At 46.6% G+C, this 25,096-nt stretch overlaps 1 protein-coding gene across 1 annotated transcript in view; it reads left to right on the top strand.

The window, feature by feature from the left end:
- Positions 1 to 25,096, top strand: part of LOC309562844 (syntaxin-3-like) — a 103,379-nt gene that overhangs the window by 39,555 nt on the left and 38,728 nt on the right. The window contains exons 2-3 of the mRNA XM_082267160.1: positions 22,872 to 22,949; positions 24,697 to 24,796. Of these exons, the coding sequence (XP_082123286.1) occupies positions 22,872 to 22,949; positions 24,697 to 24,796 (178 nt within the window). The remainder of the gene's footprint in view (positions 1 to 22,871; positions 22,950 to 24,696; positions 24,797 to 25,096) is intronic.

The following is a 25,096-nucleotide window of genomic DNA, read 5'->3' as shown; positions in this document are numbered from 1 at the left end:
GGATCTGTCCGACCTTCGTGCACTGTTTTAGTGGATTCTGATCCCTTTGTTTGTCGTACATGCATAGTCTACTGGACTCTTGTCCATATGCCCATCTTTCCCACACCATCTACTGGACTCTGGTCCATCTGCCCATCGTTCCTGCACTGATGACTGGATTTTGGTCCATCATTCCTGTACCAGCTACTGGACTCTGGTCCATCTGCCCATCGTTCCTGCACCAGCTACTGGGCTCTGGTCCATCTGCCCATCGTTCCTGCACCAGCTACTGGGCTCTGGTCCATCTGCCCATCGTTCCTGCACCAGCTACTGGGCTCTGGTCGATATGCCCATTGTTCTTGCACTGACTGGACTTTGGTCCATCTGCCCATCATTCCTGCACCAGCTACTGGACTTTGGTCCATCTTGCTATCGTTCCTCCACCAGCTACTGGGCTCTGGTCCATATGCCCATTGTTCTTGCACTGACTGGACTTTGGTCCATCTGCCCATCATTCCTGCACCAGCTACTGGACTCTAGTCCATCTGCCCATCGTTCCTGCACCAGCTCCTGGGCTCTGGTCCATATGCCCATCGTTCCTGAACCAGGCCTGGGCTCTGGTCCATATGCCCATTGTTCTTGCACTGACTGGACTTTGGTCCATCTGTCCATCATTCCTGCACCAGCTACTGGACTCTAGTCCATCTGCCCATCGTTCCTGCACCAGCTCCTGGGCTCTGGTCCATATGCCCATCGTTCTTGCACCAGCTACTGGACTCTGGTCCATCTGCCCATAGTTCCTGCACCAGCTATTGGGCTCTGGTCCATATGCCCATAGTTCCTGCACCAACTGGCCCGTCGTTCATGCAAGACCTTCCTCTCTTTTAAGTATGGTGTATCAGAAATCTATAGGAGTAAATGCAGGACTGGACAAGCTTCAAGAGCTGCCACTACTGCGTCTACACCAGGGATCCTCAAACTACGGCCCTCCAGCTGTTGCAGAACTACACCTCCCACGAGGCATTGTAAAACTCTGACATTCACAGACAGGACTAGGCATGGTGGGAATTGTAGTTCGTGAAAAACTGGAGGGCCGTAGTTTGAAGACCCCTGGTCTACACCATAATAGCTGGTACCTAAACCCTCTTCTGATTTTTTTTTTTCCTTGCTTTTGCCAGTGGCAGGTTATGTTCCTTTATTATCCCGAAATTTCTGGTTAGCTGCAATTTTAGGTCTTCTGGTTCCTGATTTTTACATATACAGTATTTGTTCACCGCTAAATGTAAAGACCAATTAAAGGGAATGAACCCTGACATATACCAAGTGTATTTTTTAGCTTTTGCTTGTGAGTGACGGCCTTGACTGCTTGTTCTCGCTGCTTGATTGATCCTGGTTATTCTCTACAGACAAACCTATCTCACCTTCTAGAACCAGAAACCCAAAGCAATATGTTTAAGCCCTGTGATACTAAATTTTTCCTCCCGTAGCCTTAAAGTAAACCTGTCTTGAGATATATGTGGGGATCTGTAATTCATTAAATTCTAAAAATGTTAAATAGCTAATTATGTTAGGAGCTTGTGACTGCAATACTTTCAGCATCACTGATCAGAAACAAGTAATGCAAGTTAGGAAAGTGGAATAAAAGTCAGAAGTCCTGATATGTACACTATAATGTCAAAAGTATTGGGACGCCTGCCTTTACCCGCACATAAGCTTCAATGGCAACCCAGTCTTAGTTCGTAGGGTTCAATATTGAGTTGGCCCACCCTTTGCAGCTATAACAGCTTCAACTCTTCTGGGAAGGCTGTCCACAAGGTTTAGGAGTGCGTCTATGGGAATGTTTGACGATTCTTCCAGAAGTGCATTTGTGGGGTCAGGCACTGATGTTGGATAAGAAGGCCTGGTTCACAGTCTTTGCTCTAATTCATCCAAAAAGGTGTTCTATCGGGTTAAGGTCAGGCCAGTCAAGTTTTTCCACCCCAAACTCGCTCATCCATGTCTTTATGGACCTTGCTTTGTGCACTGGTCCAAATCATTTGGTGGAGGGGGGATTATGGTGTGGGGTTGTTTTTCAGGGGCTGGGCTTGACCCCTTAGTTCCAGTGAAGGGAATTCTTAAGGTGTCAGCATACCAAGGAATTTTCGACAATTTCATGCTCCCAACTTTGTGGAAAGAGTTTGGGGATGGCCCCTTCCTGTTCCAACATGACTGCGCACCAGTGTCCAAAGCAAGGTCCATAAAGACATGGATAAGTGAATTTGGGGTGGAAGAACTTGACTGGCCTGCACAGAGACCTGGCCTCAACCCGATAGGTCAGGCATTGATATTGGACGAGAAGGCCTGGTTTGCATCTTCTATTGGGTTGAGGCCAGGACTCTGTGCAGGCCAGTCAAGTTCTTCCACCCCAAATTCACTCATCCATGTCTTTATGGACCTTGCTATGTGCACTGGTGTGCAATCCTGTTGGAACAGGAAGGGGCCACCCCACACTGTTCCCACAAAGTTGGGAGCATGAAATTGTCGAAAATGTCTTGGTATACTGATGCCCTAAGAATTCCCTTCACTGGAACTAAGGGGTCAAGCCCAGCCCCTGAAAAACAACCCCACACTATAATCCTCCCTCCCCTCCACCAAATTATTTGGACCAGTGAGCAAAGCAAGGTCCATAAAGACATGGATGAGTGAATTTGGGGTGGAGGAACTTGACTGGCCTGCACAGAGACCTGGCCTCAACCCGATAGAAGATGCAAACCAGGCCTTCTCGTCCAATATCAATGCCTGACCTCACAAATTTGCGTCTGAAAGAATGGTCAAACATTCCCATAGACACACTCCTAAACCTTGTGGGCAGCCTTTCCAGAAGAGTTGAAGCTGTTATAGCTGCGAAAGGTGGGCCAACTCAATACTGAACCCTACAGACTAAGACTGGGATGCCATAGTTTATATGTGTGTAAATGTAGGTGTCCCAATACTTTTGACAATATAGAGTATATTTGCTCTAAGTCAGTGTTTCTCAACCTTTTTTCAATCAAGGCACCCTTTAAAAATTATGGACAGTCTCGAGGCACCCCATTCTAAAATGTAAAAGCTATTCTAATCGTTTTACATAATGCAGCAACATCCACAAGTCTAAGTAGGACACCAAACATTAGAGGTGATTTATTCTTCCAAAGCAAATACCCTTTTGCAAACTGGTATGGACTAGTATTCCAATGTTTCTCTTCTCCCTCTGTTTTTCTTCATTACTAAGCTAATTTTACCCCAATGCTGATGGAAAGGGGCAGGGGAGGGTCAAACAAGGATTCTATACAGGAGACTGACACCCTCCTTATCAACTGATGATGCCATTGGGATGCCGGCCACTAGAAGGTTGTAATGGTGCACAATAAAAAACCTGTGACTTATGCCTCGTTTCCACTGAGCGGTATGGTTCGGTACGCAATTTTTGCCGTTTCCATTGTCAAAAGTTGTGAATGGTACCCTAATTCCGAACCGTATCGTATCACTTTTTTGGGACCCTTTCGTTGGGGTACCAACGGTTGGAGCTACCCTGTTGAGGTACTGTTGAGCTGAGGTACTGTTGGCGATGGAAACGCAAGCCTGATCAAGGTGTACCGTTCCGAACCGTACTGAACTGTACCAAACCGAACCATAACGCTCAGTGGAAACGAGGCATTAGTGTAACTAAAAAGGCAGCCTTCATCCACATGCCATCTTGTATAGAATCTTTGGGCAATTTTTAGGCATTTTGCCAAGGCACCCCTGAGGAGACCTCAAGGTATGGTTCGGTTTGGTTCGGTACGCAATTTTTGCCGTTTCCATTGTCAAAAGTTGTGAATGGTACCCTAATTCCGAACCGTATCGTATCACTTTTTTGGGACCCTTTCGTTGGGGTACCAAGCACTTAAGTACCGTACCAACAGGTGGAGCTACACTGTTGAGGTACTGTTGAGCTGAGGTACTGTTGGCAGTGGAAACGCAAGCCTGATCAAGGTGTACCGTTCCGAACCGTACTGAACTGTACCAAACCGAACCGTACCGCTCAGTGGAAACGAGGCATTAGTGTAACTAAAAAGGCAGCCTTCATCCACATGCCGTCTTGTATAGAATCTTTGGACAATTTTTAGGCATTTTGCAAAGGCACCCCTGAGGAGACCTCAAGGCACCCCAGGGTGCCTGGGCACCCTGGTTGAAAAAGGCTGCTCTAAGTAACCATTCTAAACTAGGGTTCCGCAAGAGGTTGCTGAGGGTTCCTTGAGCTTTGACAGATTGACCATCTATCTGATGGTGCCTGCCAGGGCCAAGACCACCTGGCAGAACCAGTGACCTGACACCAGTAACCTTTTTATTTGTAAGGGTGGCATTCAGGACCATTAATGTAAGGAACATTTTTATCACTGACCCCGATGAATTGCTTTTAGCAGGGGTTCCCAGAGACCTGAAATTTATTTAAAGGGTTCCGTAAAGGTTGAGAGAGGCTGCACTTAGCAATGACCAGTCCTAGTATTTATGAAGAAGTGCTGTCATCGAAAGAAAGGAAGTGAGTTGGGGCTTAGAGAGGAGGACAGAGAAGGGAGGTGGTCTGTAGTCCTCTGAGAACTGAGCACGATGTAATGGATAAAAGAACAGCACAGTTGGGGAGCGTAGGACGTTCTTGCTCCTATCCAACATATCGTATGCGTGCAGGAGCACTTAGCTCCGACATGGAGCTCTGAAGGTCCGGCATGGTAAGCCATCCCTTCAGAATGCATGCGCCAGTGATGTCACCGGCTGCATGTTGTGTGAATATCTCCTAAACCGTGCAAGTTTAGGAGATCTGTTCACTGTACCTACAGGTAAGCCTTATTATAACAAGGCTTTTGAACTTTTACTTACAGGTAAGCTTATAGGATTACCTGTAGTTAAAAGTTCAAACGTGGAGTTTAATTCCACTTTAAGTCCTAACCCTCTCCCCCAAGATGGACACACATATGCAGATTTCTGAAGACATTTTAACAAAATGATAAATAAAATGGACACAAGATGTGGAATTCTCTTCCACAAGCAGTGGTATCAGCAGGGAGCATCGATAGTTTCAAAAAACTATTAGATGGACACCTTAAAGACCACAACATACAGGGGTATACAATGTATGGTTAAAAGCAAACACACACACACATCATAGGTTGAACTGGATGGACTGATGTGTTTTTTCAACCTTACTAACTATGTAACTATGTAACTACTGAATAGCACAGAAGATACCACTTGATCAGAACTTGCTTTTGTCGGACGTCGACTGTCCAATGCAGAGTGGCGGTGGATGATTTTTATCCATTATTTTTCCCCCGATCATGCACAGTATTGCATTCTCTTTGCATCCAGAATCAGACATCCGTCCTTAACTGCATGGGAATACATGCTTACAGCTGTGGAAAGGCCCAGTTCCTTTCAGCCAGTCATTGAGTTGAACAGGCTGAGTGACCATGACTGAGGGAACAAATGGGATCCTGGCCCTAGGTATCTACCATATACTTGGTGCACCATCAAGACCGCATTCACACTGCCGCGACCATAAGTCGCCCCATGTTGGAGCGACTTTTCACCGCGACTTCAGCGCGACTTGTGAATTATTTAAAGCGACTATATGATAGACGACTTTGTATTTGGCCAATCAGAATATGATGTGTTGTGACCTAATTCCCCTTTTCTGTTTTTTTTTTTTTTTTTACTCATTTCCTCATTGCCCACCAGTGCCACGTATCAGTGTCCACCAGTGCCACTGCCCACCAGTGCCACGTATGTGTCCACCAGTGCCACTGCGCACCAGTGCCACGTATCAGTGTCCACCAGTGCCACTGCCCACCAGTGCCACTTATCTGTGTCCACCAGTGCCACTCACGCAGACCAGGCAGAGATAATGGTATATAGGAACTGTAGGCATGGCTGCAATGTGGGGAATGCCTGGCTAATTTTCCTTCTTCCTGGAAAGTCGGATCACAAGTCGCTTGACAATCAGTGTCCACCAGTGCCACTGCCCATCAGTGCCACGTATGTGTCCACCAGTGCCACTGCCCACCAGCGCCATGTATCAGTGTCCACCAGTGCCACTGCCCACCAGTGCCACGTATCAGTGTCCACCAGTGCCACTGCCCACCAGTGCCACTTATCTGTGTCCACCAGTGCCACTCACACAGACCAGGCAGAGATAATGGTATATAGGAACTGTAGGCATGGCTGCAATGTGGGGAATGCCTGGCTAATTTTCCTTCTTCTTCCTGGAAAGTCTGATCAGTCGCTTGACAAAAGATAAGGATCCAACTTGGAGGCGACTCCCATTGAAGTCTATTGGCACAAGTCGGATACAAGTCGCCTCAAAGTAGTACAGGACCCTTTTCTGAAGTCGGAGCGACTTCAGTAGTTAATATTAAGACGGCTCTCATTCATTAACATTGCATTTGTTATGACAAGTGACTTGGGGCGACTTGAGGGCACACAAGTCTCCTGACAAGTCGCGGCATTGTGAATGGACTCTTACAGCTGTGGAAAGGCCCAGTCCCCGTTAGCCAGTCATTGAGTTGAACACCACTGAGGGAACAAATGGGATCCTGGCCCCAGGTATCTACCATATACTTGGTGCACCATGCCTCATTTAGGACATGTGAATAAGGCCTTAAATGTATGCAAGCTTAAAATCTAATTTTCAGTATGTTTGAATTTATGGCTGCCAATATACAATAGAGTTTCTAAAACCAGGGTTCCCCCAGAGGTTGCTAGGGGTTCCTTAAGCTATGAGAGGTTTCTACCTTTCAGATAAGTTCCCACTGACACTATTGATCTCTTTAGCGATCTCTAAAGGGGGTAACTCTTCCCAATGACCACAAGTGTAAGGGCCCTTTCACACAGGCTTTCCGATCAGGTCCACCTGTCGGTTTTTTAGGTGGACCTGATCGGACCCTTAATTTACCCCTATGGAGGTGACATGTCCGCTGACACCCGCCGCTATCCAAACTGATCCTGTCCGCCAAATCCAGACAGATGGTGAGCCCATTTTCCATCCGTCTGGAGGCTCAGATCGGATGAAAATGGGCAGGCGGTCCATTTTCATCCGATCTCCCATAGAGGAGAGCAGGACTCTGACAGGTCCATCTCAGCACAGTGAGCGAACACGGACCTGTCACCTGCCTGCTCAGCGGGGATCAGCAGATCAATCCCCCGCTGACCAAAGCAGAGTCCGCCGAGCAGACCGCTCACGTGAAAGGAACCTTAGGAACATTCTTCCCACTGACCATCACACCAATTTATCATGAGTCCTAGATATAGTCATTTTTAGCAGGCCTTCCCCGAGACTGGAAAGGTATTTCAAGGGTTCCTCTGTGTTGAAAGGGTTGAGAAAGTCTCCTATACAATTTAAGTAAGGGGTGTCCAAACTATGGCCCTCCAGCTGTTCAGGAACTACAATTCCCATCATGCCTACTCATGTCTGTGAATGTCAGAGATTTACAATGCCTTATGGGACGTATGGTTCCGCAACAGCTGGAGGGTCATAGTTTGGACAACCCTGATTTAAGTAAATCATTTTTTTATGAACCTTTTGCAAAGTTTCTTACTTGGAGATCCTGCCATTACCGGCGCATCCTGTTTCAGGCTAACATCGCTAAGCCTCCGCCTTGCAATTAGAAGCGTTGTCAGCTTTCTGGGTGCAATCCTTCAATTGATGGCTGGTTGCCTCCTGCAGACTTCAGTGGCCAAATCAAGAAATGCGCACGGTAGATTGACAACATTTTTGGTTGGCTGTCAGAGTGTTCACATAATCAGTTGCCGGTCCCACTGGCTACCGATGGTTAGTGGGCACCAAGAGCTCTTTTTGACAGCTCGGTCTCTGTGCTGGGAGCTCGCAGTCTCGGCTCAGACACCTCGCCCCCATCCAGTAATGCCTATGGGAGTTAAGCACACCATTATGATGCCACACATACTGTAGTTGTTACATGGGTGGCAATAGGTTAAGCCAGCCATTGGTGGAGTGATTTTCCTTCCTGCAACCATGGGTTGTAGGCAGTGCTTTAATTGGCCCAAAAGAGGTGCTGGTACTCTATTATAGCCTTTAAATTTTGTCGCCCCCCCCCCCCACCCCACATCAGGGTCCCCACAGAGCACCCCCCTGGCCTGGCCTGGGACTCCGGAGCAGGATGACTCACTGGTCGTGACTGGTCTGGCTCTGGAGTGGGAAATATTCTTGGGGGGGGGGGGGGCAATTGAGGGCGCAGATGTCCAAAATGAGCGTACTGGTACGCTAAGGCGCACGGAAAGGTGGCGGTATGCTCAAGAGCCATATTTGGAAGTGGCGGTACTGAATACCAGTGCATACCGGCCCACTTAAAGCACTGGTTGTAGGAAATAAAATCGCTTGATTCCCCTATCAACACCATCAGTGTTGATGTGGGGGGGGGGGGGAACCCTGTGGAGCTATTGTGTTCCCCTAGGTGGGGAACCATCCTTATGGGGGGGAGCACACTGTGATTACTGCTAGAGGCTATACTAGCCTCTAGCAATAATCGCATGTAAGATCAGACAGGCTGGTTGTACCCAAGTAGATCCAGGGCTTTTTTTTCAGCTGGAACTTGGTGGAACTCAGTTCCACCACCTCTGGCTCAGGCCCTCTGCTCACCAATATCACTTGTAAACCCAGAAGTCCAGCTTCTGGGTTCAGAAGTGACAGCTTGTCTCCCAATGGCTCCCGCAGATACGATCTCCTGAGCGGCTCTTACTGAGTGCAGGATGGGGACAAGGGGGATGCAGGGGCAGTGCAGATGCCGACACCCTCACTGGATGATCTCCCTGCATGTGAGAGAGTCGGGGCCACCTACAGTGTGGTCGTGGTTGAGTTCCTGCACCTATTTTCTGAGAAAAAAAAGCCCAGAGTAGATCAATCAATCAACTTGGGTACATTCATCCTGCCCATACTTGGTTCGAATCCATGCTGAACCGGCTGAGATTCAAACCATCTATGGCCGGCTTTAGGCTCCAGTTCATACCTAAGTGTATCGCTTTTTTTTTTTTTCAAGCGTTTATGGTTTTTTTGTGGCACGTTTTTCGACCCATAAATGCTCCAAAGAAACTCGTGTACGAAATCTTCATCCAGGAGCATTTTGCCATTGTAGCGTGTTTTGTCGCTCGACAACCGCGGCAAAATTGCACCATGTTTGGGGGTGCTATAAGGAATAATGGCATTGCAAATGCGTCCCGCAATTTGCCGCGACTCTGGAATCGCGTGATTCCAGTACGCTCAGGTGCGAGTGGAGCCCATCAACATGTACATGTGAGAACCCGAACACGAGGGGGGTCCCGGCAATTGGCTGCGAGAGGCAATCGCTATGCAGAAATTGCCTGCGTGTAATCAGCCCTGGAATGTGAATGGGCCCTAATAATCTGGGGGGGGGGGGGGGAACCTTCCTAGGGAAATGTTTTCGTCTAAATCTGGCATTCGCCTTTCAATGAAATCAGAACAAATGCGTCGTGTCTCTCTATTCCCAGCTGTCTCCTGACCCTCTCCCCTCCCCCATCAAACAGTAAAAACCTTAATAACATGTTACAGGTATTAGGGGGATTATCCACTGACCATCTGCACTGATAGCACAGCTGTTCTACGAGCTCCAACCCGACTGATTAAAGACCCTGAAACCAACGCAATCAGGCTTATTGGAAGAGGCAGCGCAAAGAGCAAGAGCTCCTAACAACCAATCGCATTGATGTCAGATCGGTAAAATAATGAATGCTGATTGGACGACGGTGTGGGGTGCTGCACTTTGCATGTCTTTTTGTCTTGTAAAACAAAAAAAAAAAAAATTGTCCATTAACCACTTCTGGACCGGGCCTTTTTCTGACACTTGTTGTTTTACAAGTTAAAATCAGTTTTTTTTTATGCTAGAAAATTACTTAGAACCCCCAAATATATATATATATATATATATGTGTGTGTGTATATATATATATATATGTGTATATATGTTGCAATATTTTTTTATCACACCGTATTTGCGCAGCGGTCTTACAAACGCAAGATTTTTTTGAAAAAATTCACTTTTTTTTTCTTTTTTTAACCACTTTAAGCCCGGGCCTATTTTTGACACTTGTTGTTTACAAGTTTAAAATCAGTTTTTATGCTAGAAAATTACTTAGAATCCCCAAATATTATATTTTTTTTTTTTAGCAGAGACTCAAAAAAATATTGCAACAACCGCCATTTTATTTTCTAGAGTCTCTGCTAAAAAAAATATAATATTTGGGGATTCTAAGTAATTTTCTAGCATAAAAACTGATTTTAAACTTGTAAACAACAAGTGTCAGAAATAGGCCCGGTCTTAAAGAGTTTAAAAAAAAAAAAGTGAATGTTTTCCAAAATATTTGCGTTTGTAAGACCGCTACGCAAATACGGTGTGATAAAAAAATATTGCAACAACCGCCATTTTACCGTATTTGCGTAGCGGTCTTACAAACGCAAATATTTTGGAAAAAATTAACTTTTTTTTTTTTTTCAACCCCTTTAAGACCGGGCCTATTTCTGACACTTGTTGTAAACAAGTTAAAATCAGTTTTTATGCTAGAAAATTACTTAGAATCCCTAAATATTATTATATATTTTTTTTAGCAGAGACCCTAGAAAATAAAATGGCGGTTGTTGCAATATTTTTTATCACACCGTAAAAATTTAACTTTTTTTTTTTTTATTAAAGCGGTTGTAAACCCTATAAAAAAAAAAAAAAAAAAAAAAAACCTGCAAGACAAAGGCATAATGAGCTAGTATGCATCGCATACTAGCCCATTATGTTTAACTTACCTTAAAACGAAGCCCCGACACGGACCCCCGGACATCGATGCCGGCGCTGCCATGATCCCTCGTCGTCTCTTCCGGGTTCGGCGGCTCCGGCGCGCTGATTGGCCGGAAGAGACGGCTCCAGCGCGCTAATTGGCCGGAGCCGCGATGACGTCACTCCCGCGCATGCGCGTGGGAGTGATTTTTCCGGCAAGCTCCCGGCAACTTAATTGAAGGTCCCCCCGGACCTTCAGAGCGCAAGCGCCGCTCGCGCGAGCGGCTGCATGCACTGTAAATATCTCCTAAACCATGCCGGTTTAGGAGATATTATTTGTACCTACAGGTAAGCCTTATTATAGGCTTACCTGTAGGTAAAAGTGTCAAAAAGCGGGATACAACCGCTTTAAAAACACAGAAAACCAGTAAAGTTAGCCCAATTTTTTTTCTATAATAGAGATAATGTTATGCCGAGTATATAGATACCCAACATGTCATGCTTCAAAATTGCGCCCGCTCGCGGAATGGCGACAAAACATAGGTATTTAAAAATCCGCATAGGCGACGTTTTAAAAATTTCTACAGGTTGCCATCTTAGAGTTACAGAGGAGGTCTAGGGCTCGATTTATTGCTCTCACTCTAACGATCGCGGCGATATCTCACATGTGTGGTTTGAACACCGTTTACATATGTGGGAGCGACTTGCTTCTGCGCGCGAACTAATGGGGACGGCAGCTTTAATTTCTTTTTTTCATATTTATTTTATCTTTTATTTTTGCACTGTTTTTTTTTTTTTTATCACTTTTATTCCTATTACAAGGAATGTAAACATCACTTATAATAGAAATAAGCAGGACTTGAGGAGGCACCGCGGCAAAATTGCACCATGTTTGGGATGCCATTAAGTAATAATGGCATTGTAAATGCATCCTGCAGGACTTGAGGAAGACAGGTCCTCTTAATGTGAGATCTGGGGTCAAAAAGACCTCACATCTCACATCGACACTAAAAAAGCAAAAAAAAAAAAAAAAAAGTTTTTTTTTTTTTCCATGATGGAAAAAAAAAAATGGGCTCTTTAAATCCGTTGCTAGGAAGCGACGTATGACGTCGCTCCGGTCCTCCAAGGCCATAGAGTAGAGTGGGGGCCATCTTTTCCTCACTCGACTTCCTGCACGAGTGGAAAGGACCGGATCGTTTTCCCCGCTACTGACGGCTCCGGTAAACAGGGAAAACGACCCGGAAGCGTCGGGGGGACGACACCTCTCCTGCCGCCCCTAAGGGTGATCCCGTGGTGAATCCACCGCTGGACACTCTGCAGAGCTCAGCGAGAAGAGCTCTGAGAGCTGATTGGAGGGTAGGGACACACCCCCTTCACACAGGCGCAAAGCTGAGGCTGTCAATCACAGGCTGTGTGCTGGAGCTCCCTCCCCTTTTTATAGGTTTACAGCCACTTTAACCCACCAGCATTCGTATGATGTGTGTGTGTGTTGGGAGGAAACGGTGGCAATGCACCTCACTGCACTGAAAATCTCTGCATGCCATACTTTTTTCAGCACACATCACTACAAACCGACTCCATAGAAAACGAGGCAAATGTCTTTGTGTTTGGACTGCTGTGCTGTATTTTCATGAGACTTGGGAGATGAGTCATGGAATCCGTGAATGAGCTCAGATTATAAAGCAGTCGTGTGACGCGGGCTCATAACTGGGAGGAGCAGATACAATATAAATACCTCTACAGTGAACACATTGCAATAGAGGAGGTCATGGAATGATGATCCACTGGAGGTGACAATGCAAATATGTAATGAGTCACAAGTCACACTCCGTACCTCCACTGTGTAGAAAATATTACAAGAATAGAATGTCATAGCTGTTTCTGGTGCACATTCTTCACTGATACAGTGTCATCACTGCCATATAGCCATAAAATGGTGGACAACTGACCATCACACTGACCTACACTATATGGCCTAAAGTATGAGGACACCTGACCATCACACCTACCTTTTTATGGCCCAATGTATGTGGACACCTGACCAACCTTTTATGGCCCAACCTACGTGGACACCTGACCAACCTTTATGGCCCGACGTATGTGGACACCTGACCAACCTTTATGGCCCAACGTATGTGGACACCTGACCAACCTTTATGGCCCAACGTATGTGGACACCTGACCAACCTTTATGGCCCAACGTATGTGGACACCTGACCAACTTTTATGGCCCAACGTATGTGGACACCTGACCAACCTTTATGGCCCAACGTATGTGGACACCTGACCAACTTTTATGGCCCAACGTATGTGGACACCTGACCAACTTTTATGGCCCAACGTATGTGGACACCTGACCAGCCTTTATGGCCCAACGTATGTGGACACCTGACCAAGCTTTATGGCCCAACGTATGTGGACACCTGACCAAGCTTTATGGCCCAACGTATGTGAACACCTGACCAACCTTTATGGCCCAACGTATGTGGACACCTGACCAACCTTTATGGCCCAACATATGTGAACACCTGACCAACCTTTATGGCCCAACGTATGTGGGCACCTGACCAACCTTTATGGCCCAACGTATGTGGACACCTGACCAACCTTTATGGCCCAACGTATGTGGACACCTGACCAACCTTTATGGCCCAACGTATGTGGACACCTGACCAACCTTTATGGCCCAACGTATGCGGAGACCTGACTATCACACCTACATATATAGCCTAAAGTATGTGGACACCTGACCATCACACCCACCTATATGGCCCAAAAGTACATGGACACCTAACAATAACGCCTACCTTTATGGCCCAAAAGTACGTGGACACCTGACCATCACACCTACCTGTATGGCCCAAAGTGTGTGGACACCTGACCATCACACCTACCTGTATGGCCCAAAGTGTGTGGACACCTGACCATCACACCTACCTGTATGGCCCAAAGTGTATGGACACCTACCTACAGTATATGGCACAAAGTATGTGGACACCTGACAATCAAACTGACATACATGGCCCAAAGTATATGGACACCTAACCATACCACCTACCTTTATCGCCCAAAGTGTATGGACACCTGACCATCACACCCACCTATATGGCCCAAAAGTATGTGGACACCTAACCATAACACCTACCTTTTTTTCCCCAAAGTATATGGACACCTAACCATACCACCTACCTTTATCGCCCAAAGTGTATGGACCCCTGAACATCACACCCACCTATATGGCCCAAAGTATGTAGACACCTAACCTAACACCTACCTTTATGGCCCAAAGTGTGTGGACACCTGACCATCACACCTACCTCTATGGCTCAAAGTTTGTGGACACAACTCCAAATGATTGACTTCAGGAGTTTCTAGTGAAGGATATGTGAAGGAGATATGAACAGTATAATATTACAGCAGGAAAAGGCGTTTTAGATAATTGGGCTTCCAACCTTATGGTAACAGTTTGGGGAAGGTGGTTCTTTGCTTTGTTTTCTGCTGTGGCTTTGACCAGTTTGATGTGTAGAAACTTGAGTGGGGTGCACAGAGCCCTACGGAACACCTTTAACATGACTTCTCTGAACCAGGCCTTCTTGTCCAACCTCAGTATCTGTCCTCACTAATGTTTTCCGAACTCTTGTGGGAAAACCTTTGCAGAAGATTGGAGACTGTTCTAGTAGCAAGCAGGGCTGCTGTTAGAAATCGCGGGGCCCCGTACAGACTACCTGGCAGGGCCCCCCAAGAAAATTTTAAAGATATATTTTGCTAAAATTACAACAAAATCACTATTATCAGACACAAATATAACATAACTCGCATAATTCCTGCTAAATCTAAAAAAAAAAAAAACTATGTTAAATAAAAATGAAGATGAGATGAGAAAAATATACAGGCTGTGCAGTTGGAGCTCAGCCCCCGTTCACACTGGGGCGACCTGTCAGACGACCTGGTCGCCTGACAGGTCGCCGTAGGTCGCCTGGCATAGAGAAGCTGTGGACCCGTTCTAATAGGAGTGACACAAGTCGCTCCGACTTAGAAAAGGGTCCGGAGCTTCTTTGGGGCGACCTGGAGCGACCTGCATTGACTTCAATGTTATGAAGTCCGTGCCGGCCGCTCCGAGGTCGCGGTGCGAGCCGTGACCTGTGAGGTCGCCCCGGGAAGTAGCGTCGCCCCAGTGTGAACGGGGCCTCAGTGATCAGAGACAGAGAGAGAAAGAAACAAAGTTACAAATAAACTCCTGAGTAGAGATAACATTAGAGCCAGTGCTGGGAGGGGGGCCCACACAGGGAGGGGATTAGTGAAGGGACGACTGTCTCTTTCTCAGCAGATAAAAGCTGATAGCAGGGAGAGGGACAGATCAGATTCAGGTGCTGGAGGAAGATTTCTGTATTTGTTGTCCATCACTAATCCCCCTCTCTGTGTGGGCCCCCTACAAGAGGGCTGGTGGTCCCCCCCTATCAGAGGCCCTGGTAGCAAGAGTGTTGGTGGCAAAATTATATTATATCATATTGTATTATATTATGGCAATGGCTTCGAAAGGGCACGTCCATGTAGGTGTGATGGTTAGGTGTCCACAAATATCTAGCTGCATAATGTAAGGACCTTGTGCTATTCAAGCAGCATATACCCACAGGGCCTCTTCTTTTGGGGACATGATTGGTCTTTGTCACACCTGATGATGAATGTACTGCAGCCATGCAAATCCTTGCACAATAACGGTGTTAGACGCGATATCAGCTCTTGTCCTAATATACTTCCTTCAGAGGCAACTGGAACCATTGTCTTGCTTTCTGACTGATACGTCCTATGACGTGAACAAGCTGCAATATGATGATATGCAGGTGATAATGCATATGTGTAATGATTCACAAGTTACACTTTGTACTCTGCAGTGTAGAAAATGTTAGAACATGTAATCCTGTTTTTATATACGCCGTATATAATTACGCATTTGCGTTTTTTATATAATTTTTTTTTCTTTTTATTATATGTAAAAAATCTGCACGTTGTGGTGTGAACAGGGCACATAGAGAAGAAGAGTAGTGAGAACAACCATTGAAAAACTGGCGTCTGTCTACACCATGGGTGTCCAACCTTTTGGCTTTTCTGGGCCACATTGAGTGTAGAGAAATTTTCTCGGGCCGCATATAAAATATAAACTATAGTTAAGGTATATAAGTAATAAAACGCCACCGTGCCCTTCCCGCGCTGCTGCCCCCCCCCCAGCACTAATTTAACACAACTAGAGGATGATCCCTTCCGAGGCAGCTTCTGCCTACAGTTAGTTGGAAGCCGCTGTGGCCGTGCCTCCGACCCGACTTCCTTCTTCCCCATCAAAAAAAAAAAATTGTCAGGGGGCAGTGGGCCGCATTGCCTGGGGCTCTGGGCCGCATGCGGCCCCCGGGCCGCAGGTTGGACATGCCTGGTCTACACCATGGTGTAAACGAATGAGGCCTAGAAGTAGACAACTGTGAAAATCACAAGTGCAGTGCAAAAGCTGGACAGTGGACACTATACTCCCAGTTATGTAGAGTAGAAAGCGTAACATTTCAGCATGTTCACCAGTTAACCACTTTACCACCGGAGGATTTTGCTGTCTTACGTCCAGGCCACTTTTTGCGATTCGGCACTGTGCGACTTTAACTGACAATTGCGCGGTCATGCAACGCCGTACCCAAACGAAATTGACGTCCTTTTTTTCTCACAAACAGAGCTTTCCTTTGGTGGTATTTGATCACCTGTGCGATTTTTTACTTTTTGCGCTATAAACAAAAAAAGAGCGACAATTTTGAAAAAATAACAATATTTTTCACATTTTTTTTTTTTTATATGAAATTCCCCCCCAAAAAAATGTAAAAATCTGAATTTTTTATCATTTTAGGCCAATTTGTTTTCTGCTACATATTTTTGGTAAAAAAAAATCGCAATAAGCGTATTTTGATTGGTTTGCGCAAAAGTTATTGCGTTTACTAACTAAGGGAAAGATTTCTGTCATTTTTGGTGTTTTTTTTTTTTTTTTTTAACGAGTAATGGCGGCGATCTGCGTTTTTTTTTTTTTTTTTTTTTTTTTTGTGGGAATGAGACCTGGCGGCGGACAGATCAGACCCTTGACTGACATTTTTGACACTTTTGGGGGTACCAGTGACATTACTACAGTAATCAGTTCTATAAATATGCACTGTTACTGTAAAAATGACACTGGCAGGGAAGGGGTTAATTTTTATTGGAGAGGGAGGGGTTAATGTATGCCTGGTGCTTACTGACGTGTGTGGGGGGAGGTGACTAAGTGACACAGGGACAGATCGCAGGTTCAGCTATGCTGAACCCTGCAATCTGACCCTGTCTGTCACTTAGGAGATCCGCCCGCTCATGTTTACACAAGCGGGCGGATCTCCTCACTCGATCCCCGACGATCGGGGAAGAGCGGCGGTGATCACCGCCGCTCCTCCCCTGGCCCGACTCCCGCTGTAACTGAATACAGCGGGAGCGAGCCTCCGGTGGCGCGTCGCCAGACGATAACGAACCACTTTGCCGCAGTACAGTCAACGTGACTGGTCGGCAAGTGGTTAAACTGCTTGTTTTTTTCATAAATTGTTGCCACTTCACTAAAAACACGCTCAATTGGTACTAAGGACGGAGGCGCAGAGAGGTATCTTCTAGCATTCGAGGCAAGTGTTTTGTAGCTTGCCTCATTTTCTTTCCACCGCTTAAGAGGATCACTTCTTCTGTCAGTTACTGGTTCCTTCAGATAGAGATGAAGTTCATCATCATCCAGGCTGATTATTGCAGATTCAGAAGAATCCTCCGCATGAGGCTCCAATAAAACACTGAACATGGCATCAATTCGACCACAATAAAGATTCTCTTCTGTCCGTTTGTCTTTTTGGACGTTTGTCTGTTTTTGCAGCATCCTGTTCTTCCAGATTGGAAACCATGCTCTTCCCGACTTGACGTTTCGGCAGGAACCTCCTGCACCTCCTGTTGAATATCTTCTGTTAGCCATTGTTTTGCCTTGGCCAATAAATCATCAGAAGAGAGAGGATGGTTCTTGTATCGAGGATCCAAAAGACATGCGAGCACAACATTTTTTTTTTTTTTATTCTCTTCATACTTCTCAAATGTTTGGCGAGTCTGTCCCTCATGACCGGCCTGCATGTTTTAACGCCACGTGTGTTGGGTCTTTAATTCTCTTGAAGAAGCATCTTCAGGACTCTCATACTTGGGATGACCGATGACACGGATGAGTCGTAATGACTCACCTCTAGTGTCACGTCCTCTATGGGAAGGAGGGTCTCAATGACATTAGCTACAATGTCCCACCGATCAGCAGTAGGACAAGAATATCTTCCATGTTAACCTGAATAGATGCTAAGATCTCACTTCTGTTCCAGCATTCTTTGAAGCATGTGGAGTGTTGAGTTCCATCGTGTTTGAACAGCCTAATGCCTCGTACACACGCATCGATAGTTGGCCGTGAATTTTCGGCCAACGTCCGATCGGCCGATTTTCGGCTTGTTAAGCCCCGTACACACGCACAGATTGTTGGCCGTAAATTGTCGGCCAACTTCCGATCTGCCGATTGTAGGCTTGTTAGTATGATGCTTCCGACAACCAACTGCAAATTTTCGGCCGAAAAAAATCTAGTGTGCATGCTATAAAATTTTTTTTGGTCAACAAAGAACGGCCGATTGTTCCTCAGTCAGTACAGATTTCGGCAGACAAAAATCAGATGAGCAAGACTGGGCATGCTCATAGAAGAAAAAACACACTGGGGCGTGGTTTGCCGAGGACCTGGATGGCCGCGATCTGAGCTAGCTCCCGCTTCCTATACGGCTCCCAGCGATGATCCCAGCACACCCAGCCGAGATTCACGCCCGCTCTAGGTCAGCTCAGCATCCCCGAGCACCCGGGACCATGACCTGTAAGCGGAAGGATAACTCGAAGCCGCAGAAACTCACGGCATTTTTCCAACAGCGCCCGCCGGAGGTCAGCCAAAATGGCGCCCGCACCTCCTCACAAGCTCCCGCCGCCTCCCCTCGCGGATCCATCAGCACTGGTTCTCCTGCTCATTCCAGCACTGGATCAGGCAAGTCTCCCCCCGTCTACACCTCCACCCCAATGTTAGGCAGCCCATCCAAGGCGAGATTCCGGCTCGCAGAAGACTGTGACAGGGGAGAGAGGAGCCCGGGTGGTGACACTGGGGATGACACCAGAGCGCTTCTGGAATCCATTAAGAAAAAACACACTGAAAGTCAATCAGAACATGACATCACTTCTGAAGTTGGTTTTTGTTGGCCAACAAAAGTCCAGTGCAAGTCTAGAGCACATTTCAACCAACAAACAACACTAGACAAAAGTTGGCCGATCAGTTGGCCAACAATCTGTGCGTGTGTACGGGGCTTTAGTATGATGCTTCCGACAACCGACTTTTCGGCCGAACAAAATCTGGTGTGCATGCTATAAAATTTTTGTTGGCCGTCGTCCGAACGGCCGATTTTTCGTCAGTCAGTACAGATTTCGGCAGACAAAAATCTGATGAGCAAGACTGGGCATGCTCAGAGAAGAAAAAACACACGGAAAGTAAACCATCACATGACATCACTTCTGAAGTTGGTTTTTGTTGGCCGATAAAATTTGTGTGCAGTCTAGAGCACATTTCAACCAACACAACAACACTGGACAAAAGACGGCCGATCGGTCGGCCGGTAATCGTTGCGTGTGTACGAGGCTTAAATCCAGTTGTTTTTGGCTAGGCCAAAGTCTTCCTGAATGCACCTCAGTCGCTGCTTGGGTAGGATTTAATAGTGGAAATGGCCTGCGCACCTCTTCAGCATGCCAATTATATAAATCAAAGCTCTCTGGCTTGACAGACCATCATTTACCACAAGTTTCAGGGTGTGTGCCATGCAACTGAGGTCTGACTTCAGCAAGCCTCATTCCTTTCACCATGTTTGCTCCACTGTCTCGAAGTACAAGCATCGTCCTCAGGCATGCCTAGAAACATTTCTCTAATGTACTCCCCAGTGTGGGATCCTTGCATCACTTTTGTATTCAACACCAATTGCCTTCTTGTCCGTCCGCTGTCAATTAAGTGGCATGCAAGCTTAATTATTGACTCTGTTTGTGAATGAGAGTGAGTTGCCAGCATTCTCTGGTTGCAGCATAGTCTTTACTTTTTCAACTACTTTTTGGTTAATCTTTCCCAGCATTTCGGGTCTGTAATACGTTTAACTCTTCAGTGTGTACCTTGGCTCAACTATGGACATCAACCGCTTAAATCCAGAGTCAGACACCAATGTAAATGGCTGGTTATCAGTGACCATCATCTCTGTGATTACTCCGTCCAGCAGTTGGGATCTACCATCCGAATTTAGCCATCTGTTTTTTAAACATATCTGTGGTTGTTGTCTGGGATAGTGGTATTTTACTTTTGTGATTCGGTTTCTTTTCTCTGTGCTGCATTATATAATGCAACATAATGAACTCTTAGATGGGCCCAAAGATTTGATGTATTTTTGGTTTTTGCAGTTACTGATCCCATGCTTATGTTTGTGCATGTGTTGCACAGTGCTGCTTTTTCCTGGAGATGGTTGAGACAAGAAATAGTCCCAAACCACACGCTTACTTTTTCTATCTGCATCCATCTGCATTGAAATTTGAAAGAGAGTTTATCGAATACAAATAAGGTTAAAACTGGCATGCTTGCACTCTGCTGTGGGTGGGTGGGTGGCTGGCTGGCACAGGGGGTGTGGCTGGCTGACACAGGGGCTATGGCTGGCTGGCACAGGGGCTGTGGGTGGCTGGCTGGCACCCTGCTGTGGGTGGCTGGCTGGCACCCTGCTGTGGTTGACTGGCTGGCACCCTGCTGTGGGTGAGTGACTGGCTGGCTGGCACAGGGGCTGTGGCTGGCTGGCACAGGGGCTGTGGGTGGGTGGCTGCTGGCTGGCATGTCCTCTCTCGTCCAGCCGTTCCATAGCATGCACTGTCCGAGGCGAGGGAGGCCACGGCCTTTGTCCTATCCAGGTAGAAGAAGCCAGGAATCAGTCAGAACATGTAGACCCAGTGCGTGTTGCAACATATGTAATGACGTTGTGTGCACTGGGCCTGCAAAACCTTCTCTGAGTCCTAGCTTCTTCTACCCGGGCCGATGACATAGTGGGCCCCAAAAAGATGGCCGCTGCAGCAGGAGGAGACCAATATTGGTCACATCGGTAGGTTTTTGTTACCGATACTTGTTCTTAAAGTGATTATTGGGCCCCCCTGATAATCGGTCGATCCCTAATATTTAAAATAAATATAAATATATGTGTGTGTATGTATGTATATATGTGTATATATGTGTGTATGTATATGTATATATATATATGTATATATATGTGTATATATATATATATATATATATATATATATATATATCTGTGTATATATATATATATATATATTCTGTGTGTGTGTGTGTGTGTATATATATATATATATATATATATATATATCTATCTATCTCTAACCCCCTTTATCGAATTGTATTGTACATCTCCCTTTTTATATTTTAAAGCGCTGCATAAGCTGTTGGCGCTGTATAAATCCTGTATAATAATATATATAAATTACCGTATATACCTGAGTATAAGCCGAGTTTTTCAGCACATTTTTTTTGTGCTGAAAACGTCCCCCCTCGGCTCATACTCGAGTCATCCAGCCGGCCTGACGTGCTCCTAAGGCGCTTTAGATAAAAAAATGGCGCCGCCCGGCGCCAACTTGTCGCCGCGCATGCGCCGCCGCCGCTCGGGAAAGGCTGTACACGTTTAGGTACTCCCGGGAATACCTGAACGTATACGAGCTCTCCCGAGAGGTGGCTGCGCATGCACAATGACGTGTTGGCGCCGGGCGGCGCCATTTTTAAATTTAAAGCGCCACAGGAACAGGTGAGACTCCTCCACAGCTGCACTTTTTATTTTTGTACTATGTCAGTTTCTACTTACACTGTATATGGGTTGTGCTCAATAGAATAGAATACTTCAAAAATGCAGTTGTTTTGTAGTGTATCTTGGAGGCTGTCTTTACAAGTCTCTTTACTATAAAAAATATAGCAAGTATTGAGTGTTTATTGGATGGTAGCACCAAAAGTTTGTCTGAGCCTGGACCATGCCCGCGGCACTGCATCTCCTGTACTATGCCCGCAGCCCCGCATTCTCTTGTACTATGCCTGCGGCCCTGCATTCTCCTGTACCATTACCATGCCCACAGCCCTGCATTCTCCTGTACCATTACCATGCCTGCAGCCCTGCATTCTCCTGTACCATTACCATGCCCACTGCCCTGCATTCTCCTGTACCATTACCATGCCCACTGTCCTGCATTCTCCTGTACCATTACCATGCCCACTGCCCTGCATTCTCCTGTACCATTACCATGCCCACAGCCCTGCATTCTCCTGTACCATGTCCGCAGCCCTGCATTCTCCTGTACCATGTCCGCAGCCCTGCATTCTCCTGTACCATGCCCACTGCCCTGCATTCTCCTGTACCATGCCCACAGCCCTGCATCTCCTGTACCATGTCCGCAGCCCTGCATTCTCCTGTACCATTACCATGCCCACTGCCCTGCATTCTCCTGTACCATGCCCACTGCCCTGCATTCTCCTGTACCATGCCCACTGCCCTGCATTCTCCTGTACCATGCCCACTGCCCTGCATTCTCCTGTACCATGCCCACTGCCCTGCATTCTCTTGTACCATGTCCGCAGCCCTGCATCTCCTGTACCATGTCCGCAGCCCTGCATTCTCCTGTACCATTACCATGCCCACTGCCCTGCATTCTCCTGTACCATGCCCACTGCCCTGCATTCTCCTGTACCATGCCCACTGCCCTGCATTCTCCTGTACCATGCCTGCAGCCCCTGTTTTGGATCTCGTGGTGGTCCAGTTGGGTCCAGTAGTGGCTGCATTTCTCACCCTAGGCTTATACACGAGTCAATCATTTTTGTAATTTTTTTTCGTGGTAAAATTGGGGGCCTCGTCTTATATTCGGGTCAGCTTATACTCGAGTATATACAGTAATAATAATTATTTTATTGTTGCTTAAAGTGTTTTTCTTTCTCCCCAGACCCAAGATACAGATGACCCAGAAGATGTTGACATTTCCATTGATAATGCGGCCTTTATGGATGACTTTTTTGCCCAGGTAAGAAAATGACAATTACTTTAAAGCCCAACCCTGGGAATTGCAAAAAGGCAAGCTGGTTAGGTGCTAGTTAAAGGGATTGTAAAGTCAGAAGGTTTTTTTTAATCTTAATGCATTAAGATAAACAACCTTCTGTGTGCAGCATCCTCACCAGCACCCCTAATACTTACCTGAGCCCCATCTCTATCCAGTGATGTCCACGAGTCTCGCAGCCGTCCGGGACTCTCCCTCCTGATTGGCTGAGACACAGCCGTGGTGCCATTGGCAAGTCAGTCCATCAGAAAAGTGGGGGAGGGGGTTGCAGTGCCATCTTAAGAGCAATAAAGGGCCCCAGGCAATGCAGTGTACTGGGGCGCTGCTTACACAATCACCCACGAGAATAAAAATGCAAATTATCAATATTGGTCACATCGGTAGGTTTTTGTGACCGATACTGATTCTTCAAAAAAAATAAATAAAAGTGAAATATAGAAAGCCTTGGGAGAAGCATGTAACAGATGCATCCGTCTCCGTAGCTAGATCCGACGTGTTTCGTCAGAATACGTGACGTCATCAGGGGTACGCACACGCGCAAATACCACATATAGATGAGAGATATATATATATATATATATATATATATATATATATATATATATATATATATATATATATATATATATAACAATGTGTGTGTATGTCTTAAATTATTGATAAGGCGATAGTTGTTGGTACAGCAGTGCCAGGCTACTGACAGCTTCCAAGTTCGGTGGCTGGGTCCGGTGAACACACAGACGGAAGTCAGACTTGACTGTCCCTTGTGTGCCTGTTCCTGTGGAGGCAGGCTGGCATTACTGCAGTTATGGGCTCCCCCCCCCCCCCCCGACGGCCCAAGTGGCTCTTGCCACCTGCTAAGTTCGGTGACGGGATGCACACGGGAATCAGGACTAATGCTTGGCTGGGGCTGGATCACTGGGCTGGGGGGGGGCAACTGCCCAGCATGCCCATTCGGTAAGATGGCCCAGGGTGGGTGGAAAGGCGGAGCTCCGTGTCTGAATGGACACACAGAGCTGCAGTTTGGCTTGGGGACTATTGGCCCTGCATTGTGCATGATGACATCATTGTCTGACTATCAAGGTATCCTGGCCCCTCCCTCCTGCTGAGTGCCCCCATAGCAAGCTGCTTGCTGTGGGGGCACTCAGCAGGAGGGAGGGGCCAGGAGCAGCGAAGAGGGACCCAAGAAGAGGAGGATCCGGGCCACTCTGTGCAAAACCAACTGTATAGAGGAGGGAAGTATAACATGTTTATTATTTAAATCTAGACTTTTCAATCACTTTGTCAAGTTGTAGGGGAATAGAGGGGTGATACTCGCCTTACTTCTCACTCTGGTGGCCTCCCCACATCCGTGGGCCCGATCCCTCGAAGCCTTCTCTCTAAGACACCTTGATAGTCAGACAATGATGTCATCATGCACAATGCAGGGCCATTAGTCCTGCCTTGTACATGAGGACAGCAAGAGCCCCACCTGCAACCTAGAGCCTCGTTTCCTGTCCCTGGTGGCACACAAAGTAATGTCAGATCCCCCCAGAGGGGCATAACCACCAATAACCATGTGACGGGGGTGCTAACCCTTCCCTACACTATCCAAGCTAAACAAATAAAAAACAAAATGTTTGTATGCATTGGTAAAAATATGTTCTGTAGCTCCCTATTATCCGGTTATCTTTTTACATTCTAATTCTGTTTTTTTTCTTCTCTCTATCTGCAGATTGAGGAGATTCGACAGAACATTGACAAGATCTCAGAAAGTGTGAATGAGACCAAGAAACTGCACAGCGTCATCCTATCAGCGCCTCTTCCTGAGCAGAGTGCGTAAATGTCATTGGCTATCGTGGGGTCACCTGACTGTTGCATGTCGTGGTCATCGCCGATGTCCAAATCACTGCCACAACGAATGCATTTCGGGCAGGGCCGCTGATTGGGGAGGGAGGGACCACCAGTCCTCCTGTAGGGGGCCTGGGCACACAGGGGGGGGGGGGGGGGCAACAGCATTGGGAATTGGTGCAGTTGGGCAATTAGGAAGGAAGCCCTGTGAAAGTTGTTTCTCTCCCTCCTGCCAGCTTTCAGCTGCTGCAGGGAGAGACCCAGACACAGGGCATTGTTCCTAT

This window comes from Pelophylax lessonae, assembly GCF_965119305.1.
Source record: "Pelophylax lessonae genome assembly, chromosome: 9".
NCBI classification, from domain to species: domain Eukaryota; kingdom Metazoa; phylum Chordata; class Amphibia; order Anura; family Ranidae; genus Pelophylax; species Pelophylax lessonae.
This window is presented reverse-complemented; position numbering and strand designations above follow the sequence as displayed.